The sequence below is a fragment of the Enhydra lutris genome, unplaced genomic scaffold (genome assembly GCF_002288905.1).
Source record: "Enhydra lutris kenyoni isolate GAN:26980312 unplaced genomic scaffold, ASM228890v2 scaffoldscaffold22, whole genome shotgun sequence".
Classification (NCBI taxonomy): domain Eukaryota; kingdom Metazoa; phylum Chordata; class Mammalia; order Carnivora; family Mustelidae; genus Enhydra; species Enhydra lutris.
The window spans coordinates 37,692,300-37,714,809 of NW_019154106.1; the positions used below are offsets into that span (position 1 = coordinate 37,692,300).

Genomic DNA, 22,510 nt, shown 5'->3' on the forward strand with positions numbered 1-22,510 from the left:
AAATCTACAAAAATTCTGTTACCTTAATTAGAGAAATCGATCAAGTTTCTTTTACATGTGAGCTTTTGGATGCAGAAGAATGTTCCACAGAATCGTTGTGATATAAAGAATTCAAATAACATGATTTGCATTTGGTGTTGGCTCCTGTGCTTTGCTTAATTCCTGTCCCCTGATCAGTTTCTGTTTCCAAATGAGAAGAGCTAAATTCTTATCTTGGGGGCAGGGCAGGGATATGAAGAGGGGAGGAGAGGCTGGAACTCCCTCTCAGGAAGTAGGGAAGGTACATAGTAGATTCCACTACCCCTGGTATTCTCCTGGACCAGACTAAGAAAGGAGTATCAATTAACCTGGACATTCCTGGAACCATTGCTCTGTCCTTAAAATCTCAGCTAGCCATAGTCAGAGCTGATGATCTCCACCTGGTACCAAAATATTGCAGCCTAGATCAGGGGATTTAGATCCATCTAACAGCATAACTCCTAGCCAAGACAGGAATTCCTGGCTGACTGGTAACACTATCTCTACACATGTTTAAAATCTTGAGCGTCACTAAGTGTATTATGGCTGGGTTTTTCTCTATTTGTGTAATAGACTTTAAGGGTGTTGGTTTGAAGAGAGCAGGATGTAATTTTAGATTTGGCAGAATTAACGTACATTAATTGTACTAACTAGAATTCAGTGTGTTAACACAGATAGCTACAGATGATCCTGTTAATAGTCTGCTAGATTTGTTAACACAAACGTAGATGCAAAGCTAGCGCACACTAAATGCCACTAAAAGGCCAGAAACCACTTGGTAAAATATAGAGGAAGGAATTAAAACTTGGAAAAGAAATGTTGCATGCAATTGATAATGTGCACTTCACCTAAGCCTACTTTTTACAGGGTCCTTCAGCAGGGCCCAAAGAGGCTCTATTTTTTTTTTTTTTTTTTTTAACTAAGATATGGAGAACAGGTTGGTTAGGAATGTTCCAGAATTTCCTAATGTGACTTTTCACTCCAGAAAGAGGATGCTGGTGACAGGAGTTTTCTCTTGTTAATGTGAATGAGGATTCTCAGGGTGGCAGGAATGTGTGGTGACCCTTAACGTTCATAGGCAAGGTGGACATGGTTGCCAGAATCAAAGTAGGCTAATCAAATCTCTTAGAATAATCAGCCCCACAGGAGATCTGACTATGGTTTATTAATAGCTATAAATTGAAAGGCAACGTCCTAAGTTCTTGATTTGTATACTATAAACAGCCACAGCAACAAAAGGAGAGGAAAATCTTTCTGATCACCCTGTTCTTAGACTACAGCCGATTTATAGACCCAGGGCTCATTGAATGAAAGGAGTATAGATCTCAAGCTTTTCTGTAAAACTTCCTTCTAATCTTTAAAGGGACCTAAATAGTTTGCTATGCATTAGGGAGAGGGAAGTGCCTTATGGAGACTGAGTGACAGATGGAGTTTTGACCTAAGCCTAAATTACACTATGACTATTGTGCCTTTGTACATATAGAAGTTATTTTTATATTTTTCCCTGAATGACTAATTGGCAAGGGTAATATCAGCAACTGTCGTAACTTTTATTCCCGAACATATGGGATAAAATATCATAACTCAGAAAAAATCAGAGGTTCATCCTATCGTCAATGACCTCAACATTGCAAGGAAAGTGATTTCTATCACATCTCCATTCAGTTCAAGCCAATGTAGAAGATGGGTAAGATGTGGGCAACAGCAGGGAAATTATAATGAAGTAACAGTTTCAGTCAGAGTTTCTGTTCCAGATGTGGTGTTTCCACTGAAGAATAAGTATTAGAAAATATCCTAAGGGTGCCTGTATGGCTCAGTAGGTTAAGCTCCTGATTTAGGCTTAGGTCATGATCTCAGGGTCCTAAGATCAAGCCCCATGCCAGGCTCCATGCTCAGCATGTAGTCTACTTGAGATCCTCTTCCTCCCCCTCCCCCTCCCCCTCCCCCTGCGTATGCACGCTGCATGCCTTCTCTCGCTCTCAAAATACATACATCAGACCTTGAAAAAAAAAAGGATAAAGGAAAATATCCTACCACTTAACATGCATCTATTGGTCTGAAAAATGCAATTTTCTTAATCCTAATAAATAGAAAATTCCAGAAGTTGTTTGCATTTACTTGACAAAAATAACCCAAGTGTGTTACTATCCTGTACATCAGCTCAGGCTCTGCGACATAACCTATAGAAACATGTCAACATCACACAACACACTTTTCTGTTAGATCATGGTATTTTGCTGACTTGATATTACAGAGCAGGAAAAGTGGGCACACCAGACAGCTTCATAACAGACATGCACTCCAGAGGGTAGAAGATGAATCACCCAGGATGGAGGTTTTGCTAACTAAATGAGGTTTGTGGGTCCAGTAGTAGGAACCCTGTAGGAGCACTGCCTTCATTGTAAAGGACACCATGCAATTGTTCCTAGCTTGCTATTGTCTGATGGAGATTGAATCTCCATCTTGGGACATGAGGGACAGTGGAACTTGAAATGTTCATTACGAAATTAGAACCAGATGATCAAAGTTGCCACATTTTCAGTTGTGCCTAGCAATACACTATCATCTATAGAGCTATTCTCTCACATTTGGCACTAGTTCAGTTAGGCCTTAAGATCCAGGTAAATTCCATAAGTCCATCATTCACTCCCTATTATGCTTACTTTTTAATCCTGCTGCTTTTGTGCTCCTTAGCGCACACATGCAGCAACCCAGTCAAGCCCCATCTCAAGTCTCCTATGACTAGTTGATTATAGGTAGAGACAAAAAAGTCAAGCTCCTTTTCATATCATTCTATATGATACATCAACATTTATTGTTATGTATTAAAACCCTACTTAGGGATAACTTTGTAAGATGGACAGAAGAAAAACACTCCCCATGAGGAAAAAAAAAAAAAAACTCAGCAAGATATTTCATTGTTTCTGACTAAAAGAGGAAAGATTTTCCCAGTGGTCAAGAACTTAGAGAAATGGTGACAGGGGAATTAATTTTATACTGGGAAATACCTTACTTTTATATATTTAAAACTTGAAGATATCTGTATTTTTTAAATCTTGAAGGATTGGACTTTATTACTAACTTTTCTTTTTTTTTTTTCTTTTCCTCTCAGTCCCAGGCAGCAAAATAACCCATAAAAAATCATTTATTTCCACATCATTACACCTGTATTCTCTCCATTTATTATGACTCACTCTGTTGGCTTAGTCCTAACATTATATTTGCATTTAAAAACCATGAATTTCTTAAGGAATACACAATTATTTTAGTTGCATAGCCAGATACAGATGACTCTAATCACAGTTGAGATTTTCTTTTCAAGAAAAACCTTTTATCCCTTCTACCACACTTTCTTGTTCCGTCAGAGGTATCAGCAGTAAACACACATTTCTGGATTTCTCTTAAATCAATCTTGATAAGATGTTCTCTAAACAAAATGTGCTATTGATTTTTGAGGGGAAAAACTCTAATCTCTATGTTTTATTTAATTCCTGGATGGCAAAATATCCTGAGGTAGCATTATCTTGCAGCTCAGAGAACTAGATATTCTTGATGGGCAAATGTCCTATGGACATTCTATCTGACTAGGGTGTTCTTTCCCCAAACAAGGACTGGATTCTACATTTAGATGGTGAATGTTCAGTTCCTTCCTTAGAGCATAATGTTGCATTCTACTAGGTAACAGAACTTCTTTTTTGGCTTTTCCCTTCATGTGCTTCAAAACTGATCTAACCACCCAGGGCTCTTTGAACTCAAAGGAAGCTCTGAACCCAGGGAAACTCTGATGTCTGGGGCAGGGACTCTCAAGATAAATGAGACAAACAGAAAGGAATGTTAGGAGGAAAATAGAGTTGAACCCTTTGAATGTCGTGCACCACGTTGATGCCCCCATCCTTGAGAGTATCTCGTACACAAATCAGCAAGTCATGACTGGTAGAAAAAGAAGAGAGTAAATATACAATAACAAGGGGTTCATAGAGTTGAATTCTGTCTGGACCAGGAAGTGAAAGGTCATACATCAATGTAACAATTATTCTGTCTTGATTGGAGATGTCAACATTGAGTCAGGTGACTAAAGGTCAAAAAGCATAAAATCTGACCTTGGATTTATCACTTATTTTGGTTTCCCATCCCAATAGGATATTGGAAAGATTAGTTTGGGTTAGCTTTTTGCCTGTTAAGGTCCTGAGCTCCAGGAATATTAACATTTGTAGTTAGAGTGAATTGATCATATTATGGGACATTTAAACTAATCAAAATCAGATTATACATTAAACTGCTGTACACTAGGCTCAAAAGCATATACCTAACTATTGCCTAATTCCTTGAAAATTCTGCATTGTTTCATGTAAAGTGAGAAAATACAAAGGCTAGGATTAACTACTAATAGCTAAAAACGTAGGGAGTCTATTTCTATTATCTGTTGAAACCTAGAAAGAAAAAAATCATAGGATATCATCTATTTTCATTCACAGCGTTTTATCAAGCCATAATAGGATATGACTCATGGATTTATAACTAAAATATTAAATATGTAAACTGTCTAATGTCTTTATTAAATACACTTGCAAATATTAGGAGTGTTTAAGTCACTCTTAACATGGACATACTTCACACATACCAGGCATAACTTCCTTGCTCAAATGTGTTTACACAGCTGTAAATTCTCCAAATTAAAGATCAATCAGGAAGAGTAAAAATATTGCTGTGAGAACAAGTGGGTGAAATTTAAGTGCTAGGAGAAAATTACAAAGGGCTTCCTGTGATACGACTCTAGGTGGGATCAAGTTTGTGGTTGATTTTCTTTTTTTTTTTTTAAAGATTTGATTTATTTATTTGACAGAGGAATAGAGAGCACAAGTAGGCAGAGCGGCACGTAGAGGGAGAGGGAGAAGCAGACTCTCCGCCCAGCAGGGAGCCCAGTTGTGGGACTAAGACACAGGGATCATGACCCAAGCCGAAGGCAGCCGCCAAACCAACTGAGCCACCCAGGCACCTCGTAGTTGATTTTCTTAATAGTAATTCTGTTTTAACATCTCCCTAACTGTAACAGTTTCTCTAATTCATCTAAGGTATTGACCAAGTTATCTGTCTCTACCACTATTGTTCCTAGATTTTAAAATGCCCAGCAGGACAATAATTACCTACGCGCGTGAGCGCGCGCGCACGCTCACACACACACACACACACACACACACACACACATACACTACTGTAGCCTACAGGTTATTTATACACAATTTGAAATCCTCCTTTTTTTCTATCGGAAATGTTCAATGTACACCTATCTGGGTCTTAGCAAATTTATTCTTGTTTAAAAGTTCAATTTAATAATAGCAAAATGTGCAATTTCGTATAACGTCTATTCCTGCTTTAGGCAAAAGATGGATGGAAAACAAAATTATATTGGACTTATGAAAATGCTTGTGTCAAACCTGAATGGATTGACAAAATTATATTTATGACCCATAATAGCTGTGAAGTATTAGCTATTTGGCTTCTCATCTATTGAAAAATTTCTCATAAAATGTAAAAAAGAAAAACTAGCCTTCTTTGAATTTTTTTCATATAGTAAGACACATGCTATTTTGATTTAAGCTGCATATTGTTGGAAGTAAGTTGTGAAATATATAATTCTGCCAAGGACACAGAAGGTAATTCAGTCAAGAGTAATTGTGTCAACTTCTAACTCAGATTAAATTTGATTTTTTGAGCACTGAAAGTGAGGTCAAAAAGAGTATTTTTAAATCTACACTTGTTCAATTATCACAGTTGAGTTTTTATACTAAAATATATTTATCATAATCAGAATAAATTTAAACTTTATATTTAAACAAATGGCTTAGGGTCAAAGAAGTATTTTGAGTTTAATAAAACTTTGCTGCATTTTTACTCACTTTGAAAGGAAAGCTTAATTTGTTTCTTTTTATGTTTTATAGTTTTATTATAAAAATGATATAATTTGAAATGAATGTTTCAAAGGAAAAACAGCTATCAAAATCTTGATCTATAACTATTCTCAATATTACATATTATCATACGGAGATTTAGGGCAAAGTTTCAACCTATTTGTATATATCATGTCAACTATGAACATTCGCAAAGTACTTAAATTTTTCTTCTAGTTTCTTCTAGCAAATCAAAAATTCTCATCGGGAGCTCTTAAATCTTTCACATTGGGAAGGGAAATAATATTTATCTAGAGTCTTTTTCATGCCATGCTTTCTGGAAAGTATATATGCATAATCATTACTCCTACTTTATGGGTATGGAAACAAAGGATAGCTGTGTCTAATTAGTAAATAACACAACTGGAACCCAAGCAAAATGTGCTCAAGACACCTAAGCCTTCGAATTACAGGCTAATGCTTTGGGGGGTTGGCTTGCTCTTGACGGTTTTAGGATTACAATTCTATTTGGGGATCTCAGCTTCTGGGTGGGGGGGGTATTTGTTTGCTTGTTTTTAGGATTTGATTTATTTATGTGACAGAGAGAGAGTGAACACAAACAGGGGGAGGAGCAAGCAGAGGGAGAGGGAGGAGCAGACTTCCTGCTGAGCAGAAAGCCTGACATGGGGCTCCATCCCAGGACCCTGGGATCATGACCTGAGACAAAGGAAGATGCTTAACTGACTGAGCCACCCCGGTGCTCCTCAGCCTCTGTTTTATCAAGCAAAAGCTTGCAAAACAAAACCAGAAAACCTTACACTAGCCTTTGTAGAGTTGTTTATTCTCTGTTACTATGAAGGATTTAAGACCTAAACACTGAGGCAATGGTCTCTATTTTTTTTTTAAGATTTTATTTATTTATTTGACAGACAGAGATCACAAGTAGGCAGAGAGGCAGGCAGAGAGAGAGGAGGAAGCAGGCTTCCCGCTAAGCAGAGAGCCCGATGTGGGTCTAGATCCCAGGACCCTGGGATCATGACCTGAGCCGAAGGCAAAGGCTTTAACCCACTGAGCCCACCCAGGCACCCCAATGATCACTATTCTTAACAATAAGCAAATCAAATGGAAGTTTTAGGACCAATGCAAATTAACATAACACTCTCCAAAGAATCTGGGCCCAGCAATTTTATCCCTTTACGAATCATTTCACAGTGAACCTTCTACGTAAATTGTCCTCCTCTTTGATGTTGTTTTCTCCTTGGTAAGTTGAAGTAGAGGCCAGTTTCTTTCTTTCTATTTTTTTTCCTAGATTTTTAAAATTTATTTATTTGCCAGAGAGGGAGAGAGAACACAAGCAGCGGGAGCAGCAGGTTTTCACTCTTTTTTTTTTCTTTACTCTTTTTTTACTCATTAACTCAGTTCATTGATTTCAATTTTCTTGTTCGTTTCATTTAAAGCTGTTTTCAACATTATTTTAACCTGATTTTTTTTCTTACCTTTTTCCTTCTCTATCAAAAATTAGGAGAAGTGTCAACTATCTCTTTCCTTCAAAAAGTATCAAGCACCATACTCTCATTATGTGCTTATAATAATCATGAAAGAATATATGGGACTACTTGGGTGGCTCAGTCAATTAAGGGTCCACACTTGATTCCGACTCAGGTCATGATCTCAGGGTCCTGGGACTGAGCCCCAGGTTGGTCTCTGAACTCAGTGGAGAGTCTGGTTGAGATTCTCTCCCTCCCTCTCTGTCTGTCACTGCCCCCTTCCAGCCCAGAGCGCATGAGCACAGCACATGCTCTCTTTCTGTATATCTCTTTCTTTCCTCTCAAATAAATAAAATTTTAAAAAGAAAGAAAAAAAGAATATATGCAGAAAAGAAATCTGAGCACTCAGGGAAAAAAACTGTCCAAAGGACTTAGTTCAATGCTACAACTTATTTAAAACCAATAAAAAAATTATACACTCTAGACACTTTATTCTAATAATCTGCCATAATGATCTATTTGGAAACAAAGATTTATTTAGTAAACCATCCTTGGCCAGATTTTTTTTTTTCATCTCCTGATGACGTAAATATTTCTGTGCTAAATTTGTAATCAATACATCAGACTAAATCAGTTTATACACAGTCCTTGTTTTGTATCAATACCATCAATTTCCATAACCTTCTAGTTAATTAGACTTACTGAAAGGATTATGTAATTTACATAATCAGAGTACAAATAATATGTTGTCTAATTAAAATGCATCCTCTGTGTTTTGTTAACAGACATATTAATATGCCCATTGACAACAAAATACTAAAATTAAACTCCGTTCATTTCATAAATGAAATCCACTCCCTGAATGATTTTTGCCTGGGGATCTTTTACCTTTGGAGGCTTGTTAACATCCATGCTCTCTCTGAATTTCTCCTGAACAGTTTCTGCAAGTTGACAGAGCAAGGCACCATTATCCAATTTTTCCATAAAAGTTTCTGCTGTAATCTCCTTCCCTGCAGTAACAAAGAGAAGCATTATAGAAACACAATCATTCCCCAGTGCAAAGGTGACATTCATGCCAGCATATTTGACACAGTTTTTATCACCAAAATTTCTATTCCAGTTGAGTTACAAATATCTGGGATGGGAACTCAAGGAAAAGAATGGTTTCTTTGGAATTTTATGTTTTCCTTTGGCAGCAAGAATCTCAACATTTTATATTTTCATAACATAATTTCAACTGCATTAAAGTTTTATTTCATGGTAAAAGTGGCAAAGTGATATCCTACGTGAGAGTTCCACCACTTGGCAATCAAGAGGAATAAAAACCAACCAGTCAATGAAACCCAAACAGTTTTGTCAATGATTGTACAATTTGACCTCTGATATTCATTCAGTTCTCATCCTCAATAGCCCGTTCAGTTACTCTGGGCAGCAAGGCAAAGACAAAAGCAGAACAGGCATTCTGTGTTTTGCTTATGTCTTTGGTTATAAGACACCAAAGCTCTCTTCTCTTTAATTTGAAATAGAGGAAGGTACATCAAAATTCAGCCACCATTGGCAACTGTACTAGCATGGCCGATGCATAAATCGCACTTCTAAGTTCTATCGAGTTTGTTTCCCTGATTAAGATATTACAGGTAAAACCAATACAAGAGATAAACTCTGAAAGAAAGTCTACCTCTCTCACCACCCATCTTCTTACTACCATCTTTGAACTACGGGTTATCAGCTTCATCTCTGCTCTTCTATCTTATCCAAACCACTCAGCTTCTACTACTGCTCATTTGAACATTAGTCACAGTTGTCTATCCCTGACATTTAACCAGTTAAAGGTTGTCTTCTTTCTTATATTCTCCCAAAACATATTTTGTTCTTTTTTCCCTTTAATTTTGTAATTAATTTTGTAATTTTTATTGTGACATAATTCACCTGCCTTACAATTCACCCATTTGAAGTGTATAATTCAGTGGTTTTTAGTACAGAGTTGTGCAGTCATCACCACAAACAATCTGGACATTTTTATCACCTCCAAAAGAAACCCTCTACCCTATACCTGTCACTCCTGATTCCTTTTTTTCCCTCAGCCTTATAAACCAATTAATTTTTTTCTTATATGCTTCTTAAATTCATTTCCCCCAAAGCTCTCTCCTTTTCCTGGTACTCTAATTTTCTAAGTTTTGGCATATTTTATTTTCCTGGCTTAATTTCCCATAACATATTAGTCACAAGTCCTGTAGATTCATGATTCTTTCTGTTTCTGGTACCATAATCTTAATAAAAATTTTCATGATTTGATACCTAAACCTCTAACAACAAAAACAACGGTTCTTCACTGTACCCTCAACTTCTCTCTCCAATACACATCATACTCATGGCTAAAATTATGACTGCTAAACACCAGCCTCATTGGGTCATTATTCTTCTTCATTGTATAGTCCCTAGTCTTCTCTGCCACCCAAAATATGAAATATAACCACTTGAACGTATCAAAAGACTGACCCTTATGCTTCTAATTCACCTTTCTAATTTAACATCCTTATACTCCCCCCAATTCTTGGTCTGCACCCTGGCTTCAGAGTTCCTCCAGCAAGACTTCCCAATCCTACTGCCGTGCCTTTCTTCCTGGCATGGCCCCTGCCTACTATGTCCTCCTCCCTGGTACCTACCTGACCAAGTTCTCTCTTTCCTTTAATCAGAAATCCAGAAAGAGATTTTCCTAGTGGATACTGATCTCTTTTCTATGTGGTCGCACCCAAGGGCATCACTCATTTTGGCAACTTATCAAACCTCTTCTATCGCTAGTAATATGTTTTGTGTAAAGTTTTGTCTTCCTCAAACCTCTTGGGACATATTGTGTCTGTATGTCTGTGTGTGTATCTGTGTATTCCTACAGATTTAAGTATGTTGTTTTCTTGGTAGGCACCTAAAAAATGTGTTCAGTGAGCATGTAAGGTTACAAATGAAGAAATAAACTACTGGAAAACTTTGAGAAAATGTTGGGTACTATTTTTGGAAAAAGTAGTTAAGTTCAAGCAAAAAGAAAAAGTTTTAGACAGAGAATCTCATGGGATTAGCTTTTATCTTAAGAAAAAAATGCATGCAGCTCAAACCCATGAACATTTAAATATAATCCAACTGGAAAACAGATAAACTGTTGGCTTAAAGTTCAACTTACAATACGTAATATATTTGGATTTCAAGAAATATCTGTTTGAAAAAATTTTTTGACTGTTTTGGGGGAAGGGCAGGTAAAGAAGGAAAGAAAATTACCTTTTAAAAATGTTCTTTTTTCCCCCACTGGATACTTTGCATTTGAACCCCCCCAGTTAAGATAATGACTTCTGCAGGTGGTAAAACATAGAAGCTCTAACTACTCACCACAGAGGTAGCCTGTACAAAACTACTATTATTTTTAAATTGTACACAGCTCAACTTAATTCAGGAATAAAAGTAATATTTTCAGGATACAAAAAATCAGCACAACAAAATTTGTATTATGCATTCACCATATTGGCCTGCATTTCCTAGTAAGAAAGTTATTTTGGAAATAAGTATGAAAAGTAAATATTAGAAATATTTTCAAAATTACCAATTAGATTTCAAGGTAAAGAAGGTAGATTTTACTCCAAATTGCTGAATGATTCCTTTATAAATTACTTATAAGATTCTCTATATTTGAAAAAGGCCTTAGGTATTTGTATTCCGTAATGTTCCATGGCAATTTAAAGATTCTATTCATAATGTTAAGTGACAAGATGATTACAATGAATTTAAAGGAACTTGTAAAGTATAAAAAGAAAAATGCCTTTCATTAAAAAGTTATTAGCAATTCACCAAAAGGTATGATTTTTGCTTTTTGCATTATACCTGACAATTTTTATTTATTCTGATTTTTATGACTACTTGAAGAATTCACATTAAACATCTGTATCTAATGAAACATATATTAGGAGTCAGCTTTCAATTCTGTATATTTTATAGCTCCAAAAGTTGGATTTTTTTGCTGAAACAGACAGTGTTACATAATAGTTGAAACATACTGCCTCAAATGAAGGGAAAATGCAAGATGGAGAAGTTTTTCTAATCTTCATATATAACATATTTTCCATCCAAAGAATCATAAAATTATTTTAAACATACTTTATAATTGTAAGAGATCAATATAATTTTTATATAGAATTATATATTACCTCATTCTTATTACATTAATATTACCAAAAAATTTTTAAAAATCATTACATGAAGTTAGCTCAATTTAACCATGACAAGTCCATTAGAGCAAGTTATATGAAGCACTAATTACAATTTCTTGAGTAAACATTATAAAAAGCTAAATATCTCTGTTAGGCAAAACCAGATCTTCTTTAATCAGAATTGTGTAGCTCTTTTGACACATTAGATTATAACCACTAGATGCAGTAGGATTCTAGAATCGTAGGACCACTTCTTCCCTAGCTCTGTCCTTCCATGTTATTGGTATGTTTCAAAAAACATAGGGCAATGACTAGATACAATTAAGTAATCTTGGAGTACTAACTGACCCACACTGGAGTGTAAAGACTATTAACTTGAAGGTTTATCTAAAATAGCCTAATCTAGGGGTGCTGGGGTGGCTCAGTTGGTTGAGCCTCTGACTCTTGATCTCGGCATAGGTCTTGATCTCAGGGTCGTGAGTTCAAGTCCTGTGCTGGGTTCCATGCTGGGCCTACTTAAAAAAAAAAAAAAAAATAGCCCAGTCTGGTAGTAATATCTTTACTTCTTGAGTTCATAATCGTGGACTTTCATCTTCATATCACCAATTTAGTCACGACTGACAGCTTGCCAATAGACAAAGATCAGGGAATTTGGTTAAAGATTGTGGTTAGTCACTTTCTCATAAAATGCTGGGGCCCAATCATATGAAACAAAGATCTGCCTGAAATTTTTTGTCAAGTAACTAAATCAGCACACATGCTTATACACATCAGTACATTCCTCCCAGAAGTATGCACTTGCCATAATTTCCATAATGATTAAGTATCAATCAGTAGTGTTTTAGACTGCATCCACCTGGAAAAAGAATCCTTATCTTCTACTTTGCTGAGAAAGAAAGTTTTCCTCCCAGTACGTTAGCAGTACTAAACACAGGTTCCTAAAGGTACAGTAACATCTAATAATGCTGTTTAACATTTGAGGTTTAACTGTATGCCAGGCACTTTACATGTATCCATGTTTTTAATCTCCTCACCAATCTGTGAAGTGGGTGCCATTATGGTACCCATTTTACAGATGATGAAACCAAGGTATTAGATTAAGTAATTTATTTAAAATTACTCAATAAATCTGGATCTTTAACCCATGATATCTAGGTTTAGAGCCTAATGCTCTTAGCCTCTATGCTTGGCTACTTAAAACAAATACTTGCTAGATGCACCAATGACTATTTTCTATAATAAAGCAGTCTCCCTAATTCTGTGGTCTTTTTCTTTGTAGAACTCCAATGAAACCTTTCTGAAACAATAACAAAAACCACTTGGGGATAAAGATACTGTTGCTAAAGACTGAAGAGCAGTCCACAGTGTACATCAGAGAATGGCTGAGGAAGTCATTCAGGATGCTCTGATGAAAGTCCTGATTCCCTGCAGAAGAAAACTGGTGCATATTATCTCTTAAGCTGATGTAGACAGGACCCAACTCTACTGCAGACTCAAGTGCCCTTCTCTATCCCAGTATATTTCTCTAATTGGAGAACCCAAAGCAACTCATCTGCTGTTTTAAGATTATTCAGGGTTTTGAAGATAGGGAGATAGGAAATGATTCATTATATCCAGAAGCCCTAGATCAATACCTGCTCTCCCCTGATTCAAAGTATCTATCTGGCATAAATGTCGAGAGAAGACAAAACTGTTTCTGTTGGAAGAGTTGGGTTAAAAAAAAAAAAAATGAGGCATTATCATCTCTGAAAGGTGTTAATTTGTGAACATAAATTTGATGCTTTAATCTTTTGAACTAGCATAAAATACCACCTTTCCTAAGGAATTTTTATTGTCTATATCAGTTTTTATTGTCTATATCTATATTGCCTATATTGAGAATTCGGCTGGCTAAGGATCTGGTAAATGGCTTTAGGAAAAAGAAGGAAGAAAAGTTGTTCTGAACTTATTAGAAAGCAGTTGCATTTGACAGCAGCAACTCCAGTAAATAGGTGCTTAACTGGTTAATGTTGAAATATGATTGATTTAAAAAAAACAGAAATTTTTGAAATACTATTTATCGATTATATTAAGCATATCACAAATGGATTTTCTTTTCTGTGCATATGGGAAAGTCAGACAAAGGGTAAATCACCATAGTATCAATTACCATGATGCATTTTTAAATTTAAATGAAATCAATTGAACATTAAGTAATTTGTAATATATTTTATGATTTACTCAAAGTCCAAATATCCAAATACATATATCCTTACAGTCTAAAAATCTGTAATCTTTAAAAACAATGTAAATTTTTCTTTGAGGCTTAGTAACTAAAATCTTTTCTCAAAAATATATTGCCATATGTTTCACATAGTGTTATTTAGCAAATACTAATTGAAAATAAAGGTAAACCATTATTCTCAAATGATTAAAGAAACAACAGGTGACATAAACAATTTGAGATCATTTACATTAGTATATTCATTTCAAAGTTAAGTCAACAACGATCTTCAATACTCCATCAGTAACCATGAAGTTCATAATGTGCCTCATGATGGACTAGATAATCTGGGACTGTTAATTTAAGAACATGCTATTTTTTCAAAATAACAATTAAATGTCTCCCCAAGACTTATTTGTATAATTATTTGATACTCAAATATGTCCTAAGGGCACAGTTAAATAATAAATGGGCAATAGCAACTTCATGAACAAAAATAACAAAACAGAAGACTGAAAATAAAGTGGAAATGTATACATTTAATGTAGCAGGGGACAATGGCCAGAGAAATGTTTCATAGGTAACAATAAAGGGGTCTTTGGGATTCATTTGTTGTCTTTTCTGAAAGTTGGTCATAAAATGCACCATGGTGCTAGCCACCAGAAAACATACTTGGACTACAAAGACTATTTTCAACAAGATTAGTAGATATCTCTAAGGATATGTGAATAGACAGTAAACATTACGTGATGATCTTCTCATGAATCAAGTTGGTATGCTATTTCATAAACAAATCCCAACTACCATAACTATTTATTCATCTTAACTAGTTAATTTATTGCAACATAGCTGGAATTTAATATTCTAATATACGAATTTTAATTTAAAAATTTGCCATTGTTGCCTTAATTCTATACCTAAGAATGTAAAGTGGTGTTTATTATTGTTACTGATTAAGTAAGTATATAGCACCTGAAAATTATGTATTATACCTCCATATATGGCATGAATGTGAATATTGGTCTATGAACTAATGAAATAATTTCTTCTCTATCAAACATTTTTATCTATCAAAAAAATCTGAATACACATTGAGTGTTCCTTAAGAAACTACATCTTCCAGTTGACATTTTATGTATAGGACCAGAAATACATGAATTTAGAAAACCATTAATACTCCTTTTAAAAAATATAAAAGGAAAAAAGTTATATTCCAATCAAGTATTACTAAAAAGAGACAGAAAGCCATTCCACAAGTAGGTCCACATCATTACCTAATTAAAAGCTTTAATTTAGTATATAAATTTCTACTATCCAAAAAATGCAAATACTTTACATGGAGACAGTATCAACATTGAAACTATTTTCAAAACATCTCTAACTTTCAAGTAGATGAAAAACAAGACTTGAAAGAGAGCTACGCAATGTACATTTGCAAATATGTGAAGTGATAAAATGGTCAATAATAAATAATTTTAAAATTTACTTTCATGGTTCCATTTCCAAATTATGTGAATTCTAAATGTATCTATTATGTATAATAAAAATATCTCCTAATATAACCATACATTTTTTTCCTCCCTTCCTTATTTTCACCATTCTAGTACATAGTGTATTTTCTTAACTCCATATGTTTTACCACTTTAAAATCATCTCAAGTTATTGGTCTACTTACTAAGTTACCATGAGGATATTCACTTGAAAGGTATTATCTATCTACTTTTATGAATTTAAGTCAATGCAAGGTTGTACTTGACTGTATCTTGAAGATTCCTTTTCTGAGAAAAATTCACAAGCCATCAGTTGCATTTTTGTCACCAACTATCAACATCAAAAAAAAAAATTATTATTCTTACTCTTTAAAAGAAAGAGTATTCATGTATGTAAATTACTTGCTCCTTGTTTATGCATATTGATGATCTCAAACTGGGTCTGAAGAGATGGATTTCTTGGAAACCTAAACTTTTGGAACTGGAAAGGACATTAGAGATCATCCACTCCAAGCCCTTCATTTTATGGTTGAGGACACAGAGCCCAAAAAAGATAGCTGAGTGACTCTGGGCAAATTTCCTACTGAGTGGCAAAGCCAGAATCAGAAGCCAGGTCTCCTGACACCCAGTTAGGAGCCAGGTCTCCTGGCTTTTGGTCCAAGGATCTTTCCATTACACACACACACTGACTCTCTATTCTTTGAGGATGTCGTGGGCTGCTTACCCTGATCAAACTGCTCTGTAAATGATCACATTCACCAACTGAAATGCCTTTGATGACAAGCCATGGGACATTGGAACATGCCTACACAATCAGGGTATACTCTAACCACAATCTTTCCCACAATCTCAAAGGCTCCTCCTTGATCATACAATAAATTATAAAGCTCCTTAACACTGTCTTCAAAGCAGTATGCAACCAGCCCCCAAACATCACATGAAATTCTCCCCGCTCTTGATCACTGCTGTTATTGCCAGTCTTCATTCAGTTCCCAGGTACCAAGCTCCTTCCTATCTCAGCATATGCCATTCCTTCCACTTGGGCTCTTCTCCCATGCTTTGTCCAGCTAGCTATTAATTATTCTTCAGTTCTCAATTAAATATAAGATTTTTTAAAAGGGATCCCCCCACCCCAAGCCCTGTGATGTTTTAATCCATTCCTACTTCCTTCTTTTTACATTCTTATTGCAACCTATATCTTTTAAAGTTTAAAACAAGTCCAGTTAGGGGCACCTGGGTGGCTCAGTCATTAAGCATCTGCCTTCAGCTCAGGTCATGATCCCAGGGCCCTGGGATCGAGCCTCACATCGGGCTCCCAGCTCAGTGTGGAGCCTGCTTGTCTCTCTCCCACTCCCTCTGCTTGTATTCTTTTTCTCGCTGTGTCTCTACCGAATAAATAAATAAAATCTTAAAAAATATAAAATAAAAAAACAAGTCTAATTAATGAATTATTTATTCACTTCCTTATTTAAAATGTTTCTTTTTCAATCTATTCCAAGCCCTATAAGAACTGGTACTCTATTCCCAATCACTATTTTACTCTCCAGTACTTAGAGGATTGTGTCTGAAACACAGTAAATCGAAATAGTTAGTACTTACCAGCTAGTTGATTATAATGTGCTAGATCTTGTTCTAGAGCTGGGGATCTCATTCAAATTTCAAACAATGGGGTTGTTATTAGTATTATACTTGTTTTACGGATAACAACACTGAGACACATTGCATTAAGACACTTGCCTAGTATAAGAGGAGGGTAACGGTAGAACTGAGATTTGAATTCAAGTGTTCTGATTCCAGAGTCCATTTTTTAAACTAATATAATATGCTGCAGCACGCTCAAACGTTTGTTGAATATACAAACTTACCCGCACAATCAACTTAACAGTATCACTGAACTCTGTAAATGGAATAACAATGAAGAACTGTATAGTATTTACAATATGCCCAGCACTGAGATACACCTAATGTAATCACTTAATCCCACAGCAACCCTACAAAGGAGACACTAACATTATTACCACTTTACCAAAAAGGATACTGAGGCACAGACAGGTCAAGTAACTTGCCCAAGGTCATATTGCTAGTAAGTGGCAGATCTGGGTTCAAACACAGCAGGCAGTCTATTCATGTCTGTGTTTGTAACTCCCACTCTATGCTTCTGTACTTGCGGTAGCCCACAGCTGAAGACAGCTCAAAGTTCATAATAAATTACTCACATACATAACAAACATTAGTGAAACCTCGAGAGACAAAAAAATAAAAAATGAAATAAAAAAGGAGAGGAAGAGGAAAAAAAAAAATCCATCTGCCTAGACAAATTTGACTCCCTGTATGTGATGAAGATAAAACCTCCTCCTTTGTACAGATGTCTTACTAAGAGGGGTAGCCCCTTCCTTCTAGCAGATATAGTGCCATAGCATAGTGCAGGGTCTTCCCGGGAATGTCTTCTGCATTTCTGTCCTTACCCTGTGGCAGGAACCCTGCACAGCCATAGGCAGTAGCTTCGGCTGCACTACACAGAGTCGTCAAAATGGTGTACACACTGAGGAAAAAGGAGACATCTACCCTCACAATGAAGACTTAAAACAATGTAACGGGGGCACCTGGGTGGCTCAGTGGGTTAAGCCTCTGCCTTTGGTTCAGATCATGATCTCAGGGTTCTGGGATTGAGCCCCGCAACAGGCTCCCTGCTCAGCAGGGAGCCTGCTTCCCCTTCTCTCTCTGCCTACTTGTGATCTCTTTCTCTCTGTCAAATAAATAAATAAAATCTTAAAAAAAAAAAAGTGCAGTGGCCACGCAAAACCCCAGAGCCGTGGTGAGCAAAAGGAACATCTTGCTGAAATGTGCCAAAATCTTGCCAAACCTTGTCAAAACCTTGCTAGGACTTTAGATAAACAGGGTGCTCCTCACTAAGCTCCTTAGTTCCATCAGCTAGAAAATGGGGAGAAAAAAAAAATATTTGCCTTGAAGGAGTTTTTAAATAAGAAAATAACGTTAGTGAAATCCCTTCTGCAAATAATAAAGCACCATATAAATTCTATGTTTACTCAATATTCAAATCTTCTATTCTTATATATCCATAAGGGTCCTTCCCTCAGGTTTTCATCCTGTTCTCTGGGAAAATCTACTAATGAAAACAGCACTGCTCTAGATGACGACTCTTTAAATGCATGACTCCATTTTGCACAGGGTTGAAATTATATCCTATGAATATGCTGGCACTATAGAAATGGGAAAAAAAAGAAAAAAGAAAAAAAGAAAGAAAAAGAGGCAGCCTTAATATGAGGTAGCATGTTTCTCAGAGACAACTTTTGGAAGAGTACTTAAAAATAAAAGTGAAATGAGAAGAAAAATTTCAGTTCAAGGTTGGGTGACTCCAGTTAGCTCATTTAGACAGAGGATAGATGTTTTTGTTCTCAAGCGTGGGCATTCAGCAGTTTCAGAAGGTGCGCTACGAAAGTAGGGCAAAGAAATCTAGTTTTAGAAGTCTGATTTCACAGGCTGTGGTCTGTGTACAATGTCGAAAGAACAGGCCAAAGTGGTCAGCTGCATGAAAGAGAAATCCAAGATCAATCAGATCAGCGTCTAGATGAAATAAGGGATCTGGCCACACATTTCCACCTTTCAGTGCATGACACTGGAATTGCTAAGCACAGTTCATGTGAGAGATATTGAGAAATTCCTTTAAATTTTCCACATTCTTCAGGTTTCCCAGACGTAAAATCCAAATAATGAAATCTTTCTTCCCAAGTTGCTGTCATATGCCTAGGTGAAGGACATGACATGAGGAGGGGGGGGGAAACCTGTTATCTTTGCTCCCCAAATGAGATCTTATAACCTTACCTAATAGATTGGTTAACCACAAGGCCAGATCTTCTTTCATCGGTAGCAAATTAGCCTCATGTCTGCTGGCCAGCCATTGGCTATACTGATGCATATCAGACAGGCCGGGTCCACTGCGCACTTTTGGGCTCAGAGCAGTGCACATTATTTATGCACTCGTAAAACCTGTTTTGGAAACAAAAGAGCAGTTGCTTTTTATATAGACGTCTCTTGTTAAAATCTTCTTGCCAATGACATAGGAAGGAACCAGGTCCATGGACGTTTTGATGACAGGTCAGGTTATTAATTAGTAAACCCCATGAGACACTGTTTGCTTTTTCTGTACTGGGCCTATCCCTTTTGACCAACCACCTGGTAGGAAACAGCAGCAATCTGAGGTCAAACAGAAAAATCAAACACTAAGCTCTAAGCTCATGTAAAACATCACATTGGAAAAAAGCTTCTAAGGCAAGAAATTCCACTTATTCAAAAGTAACAAAAAGGGCTTGATTAAAATTTTAGTATCCAAATTGTAAACTCCCAACATTTGGGTTAATGTCTGAACCATAGATTTCCACAGAATTTGTAGTACTGAGTACAAGCAATGATATAATTTGCACGATTTACTGTGAACCTAGGATCACTACTTTTTTTTTTTTTAAAGATTTTACTGATTTATTTGACAGAATAATAGAGAGCACAAGTAGGCAGAGCTGCAGGCAGAGGGAGAGGGAGGAGCAGATTCACCACCTGATGCGTGGTTGGATCCCAGGACCCTGGGATTATGATCTGAGCGGAAGGCAGAGGCTTAACTGACTGAGCCACCCAGGCACCCCTACTCTTTTTTTTGTTTTAATTTTTTAAAAATTTTTTTAAATTTTTAAAAATTTTTTGAATTTTTTAAATTTCTTTTCAGTGTTCCAGAATTCATTGTTTATGCACCACACCCAGGGCTCCATGCAATACGTGCCCTCCATAATACCCACCACCAGGCTCACCCAAACTCCCATCCCACGCTCCTCCAAAACCCTCAGATTGTTTTTCAGAGGCATCCCTACTCTTAAAACTATTACCTGGAAGATTAAGCGGAGCACTTGGTTCTTTGCATATGGGTAAGCTATCATGGACTCATAGTTTAGAGAACTGGTGGGGAGACAGGAAAGGAAATGCTTTTTCAAAGAATACCTACTACACTTTCCTCATCTTAGAATTAATGAAAAAAACAAAAAACTACAACAACCAAAATAAAATAAAATAAAATAAAAAACAAGAGAGGGTAAGTGACAACCAAGATCATATATACTAGATCATGACAGAGTCAGGCTTGAACCTGGGTCTTCATACTCTAAGACCATTATTCTTTCCAGAATGATATATTTTACAAAACAGATTCATTAACCCGACCACCTTATAGATGGCACAGTCCCCTGCGTGGGTTATAGAAAGGATGTTTGAATATATACTTGGTCTTGAATGTAGCACTTTGCATGCATCATTTATAGGACCTAAGACTACAGGAGTAATATTAAAGTCGCTAAGGTAAACAAACTCATCAGTTTAACAATGTGTAGGACTGTATTCTGTATACAAATAGTGCATATGAAATAACCAAATATAGTATGACTAATGAAAATGAAAATATTTGCACCTGGCAAGGAGTACGATAGATATAATGGGGCTTTCAGCTATAGTTCAAGATTTATGGTATTTTAAATTTACCAACATAAATTGTATATACTTCTGTCAGTTTTATTCTTTATGAAATATTTGTTTCTACTTATTATACTCTAATTCTCTTAGCATAGGTTAATTTTTTGCCTTTTAAGTCTGCTTTTGGAAAAAAAAAAAGACAACATTGGTGTTCAGAAAATTGCAAGATGTGATGGTTTCCCAAACATTTTGGTGTAATATTAGAAAAGACTGATGATAACATGAGTCAATACCTAAAAAGTGTCATAAATGTATAATCTTAAAACATAGGCAATTTCATTTCCAAAGCAATTATGCTTTTGGATAACTTTCTGAAAAAAAAATCATTAATTATCTTTGAAAACATTTTTTATAAATCTGTATATATCTAATTATCTAAAGTGAACCAGTGCAAAAGTGAAAGATTTTTAGTACATTTTGTCATAGGTTACTAAATCATCATTACAGGAGCCAGAATGTCATCATTGCCTATTTTTTTGCAGTCAATCATCATATTTTTCATATAATGTCCTGAACTTTTGTCCAAACCCTGTGATTAAATACCAGAAATCTAAAAATTTTTGCTCCAGTTCTTTTAAAAATAGGTCCAGTCCCAGGAAACAAGACATCTCCCTGTGGCTGTTTAGGATTCCTATAGGCTAGCTAGCCTCAGAAACAAACATTTAAGTAATAATACATTTAAGCACATGATTCATACATTTAAATAACTAATTGAAATCTTAAAAGGGTTACCTCGAAAATGCTTTTCTTCTCAAGACACAATCTCTCCCACTACTTTCCTGAAAGTGAGATGTGGTAGTTCAGTAACTTTACCTACATCCTATTATGTGCTCTGCAAACTTCCATTTAAGCACCAGAATCCTACTTTGCACTGTAAAAGCAAGAAGACACCTCAGATACTTAAGCTCATTGTCTAGCAAAGAATTCATCAAGGGATAGTTTACAGTAAGCCTAATGGCATGTAACAGTTTCAATGAGCCAGAGGGACACAATCCTTCCCCTCAGTCCTTCCAACAGTGAAGTTTTTCTTTTCCTTGACAGTGGCACATTTATTTCTCATGTAGTGTGTCCTGTATTTTGCCAGAAATGTAATTCAAACTATCTTCTGATCTTTATAGATGATTAGTAAGAAAAACAATCAGAGTAATTAGGCAATTTTTGTTATGCTGCTTTGGACATAATCAAAATTATATACAAAGAGGAAAAGTAATAAGGTTATATTTCCCCAGGAAGCAAAAGTGGGAGAAAGAAGGTTTAGTGGTTAATTAGCAGGTGATAGAAGTTAAACAATTAAACACTTGCCAAATACGGGGACCTAGAGTCACTGTCATAGACAGGGGCTCTTCTGTTTACGTGTCTTGGGAAAAAATCAGGATTTCAACCCAAGTTCCACTAATCCATCTTTCATATTTCAAATCACCATCAAACCTAGCATGACTTTGTGGTTTAGCTGAAAGTCACTGCCTGAAAGTCTTCGATTTTAAATATGGCAGAGACATGAGTAAGAAACACGGAAATGAATCCAGCTAGGATCAAAATCTGGAGTGTGGAAGAATTATCCCATGGTGAAGTAGTTTCTAACAGAAATGACTAAACATGAATAACATTAATTTCATTAAGCACGAATAACAATCAAATAAATTTATATTACTCAGACAAAAGATCAGTACAAGATTGTAACCTTTTTAGAATTTTCAGC

The 22,510-nt window shown here is 35.9% G+C and overlaps 1 protein-coding gene across 2 annotated transcripts in view; it reads right to left on the bottom strand.

Annotated features, from left to right (window-relative positions):
* LOC111150104 (growth arrest specific 2) overlaps positions 1 to 19,345 on the bottom strand; it is a 115,692-nt gene extending 96,347 nt beyond the window's left edge. For both annotated transcript variants that reach the window (XM_022507454.1, XM_022507453.1), the window contains exons 1-2: positions 19,123 to 19,345; positions 8,282 to 8,403 (exon numbers count right to left, since the gene is read on the bottom strand). In XM_022507454.1, the coding sequence (XP_022363162.1) occupies positions 8,282 to 8,403; positions 19,123 to 19,267 (267 nt within the window). In that variant the 5' untranslated portion in view covers positions 19,268 to 19,345. The remainder of the gene's footprint in view (positions 1 to 8,281; positions 8,404 to 19,122) is intronic.
* Positions 19,346 to 22,510: the final 3,165 nt, after the last annotated feature.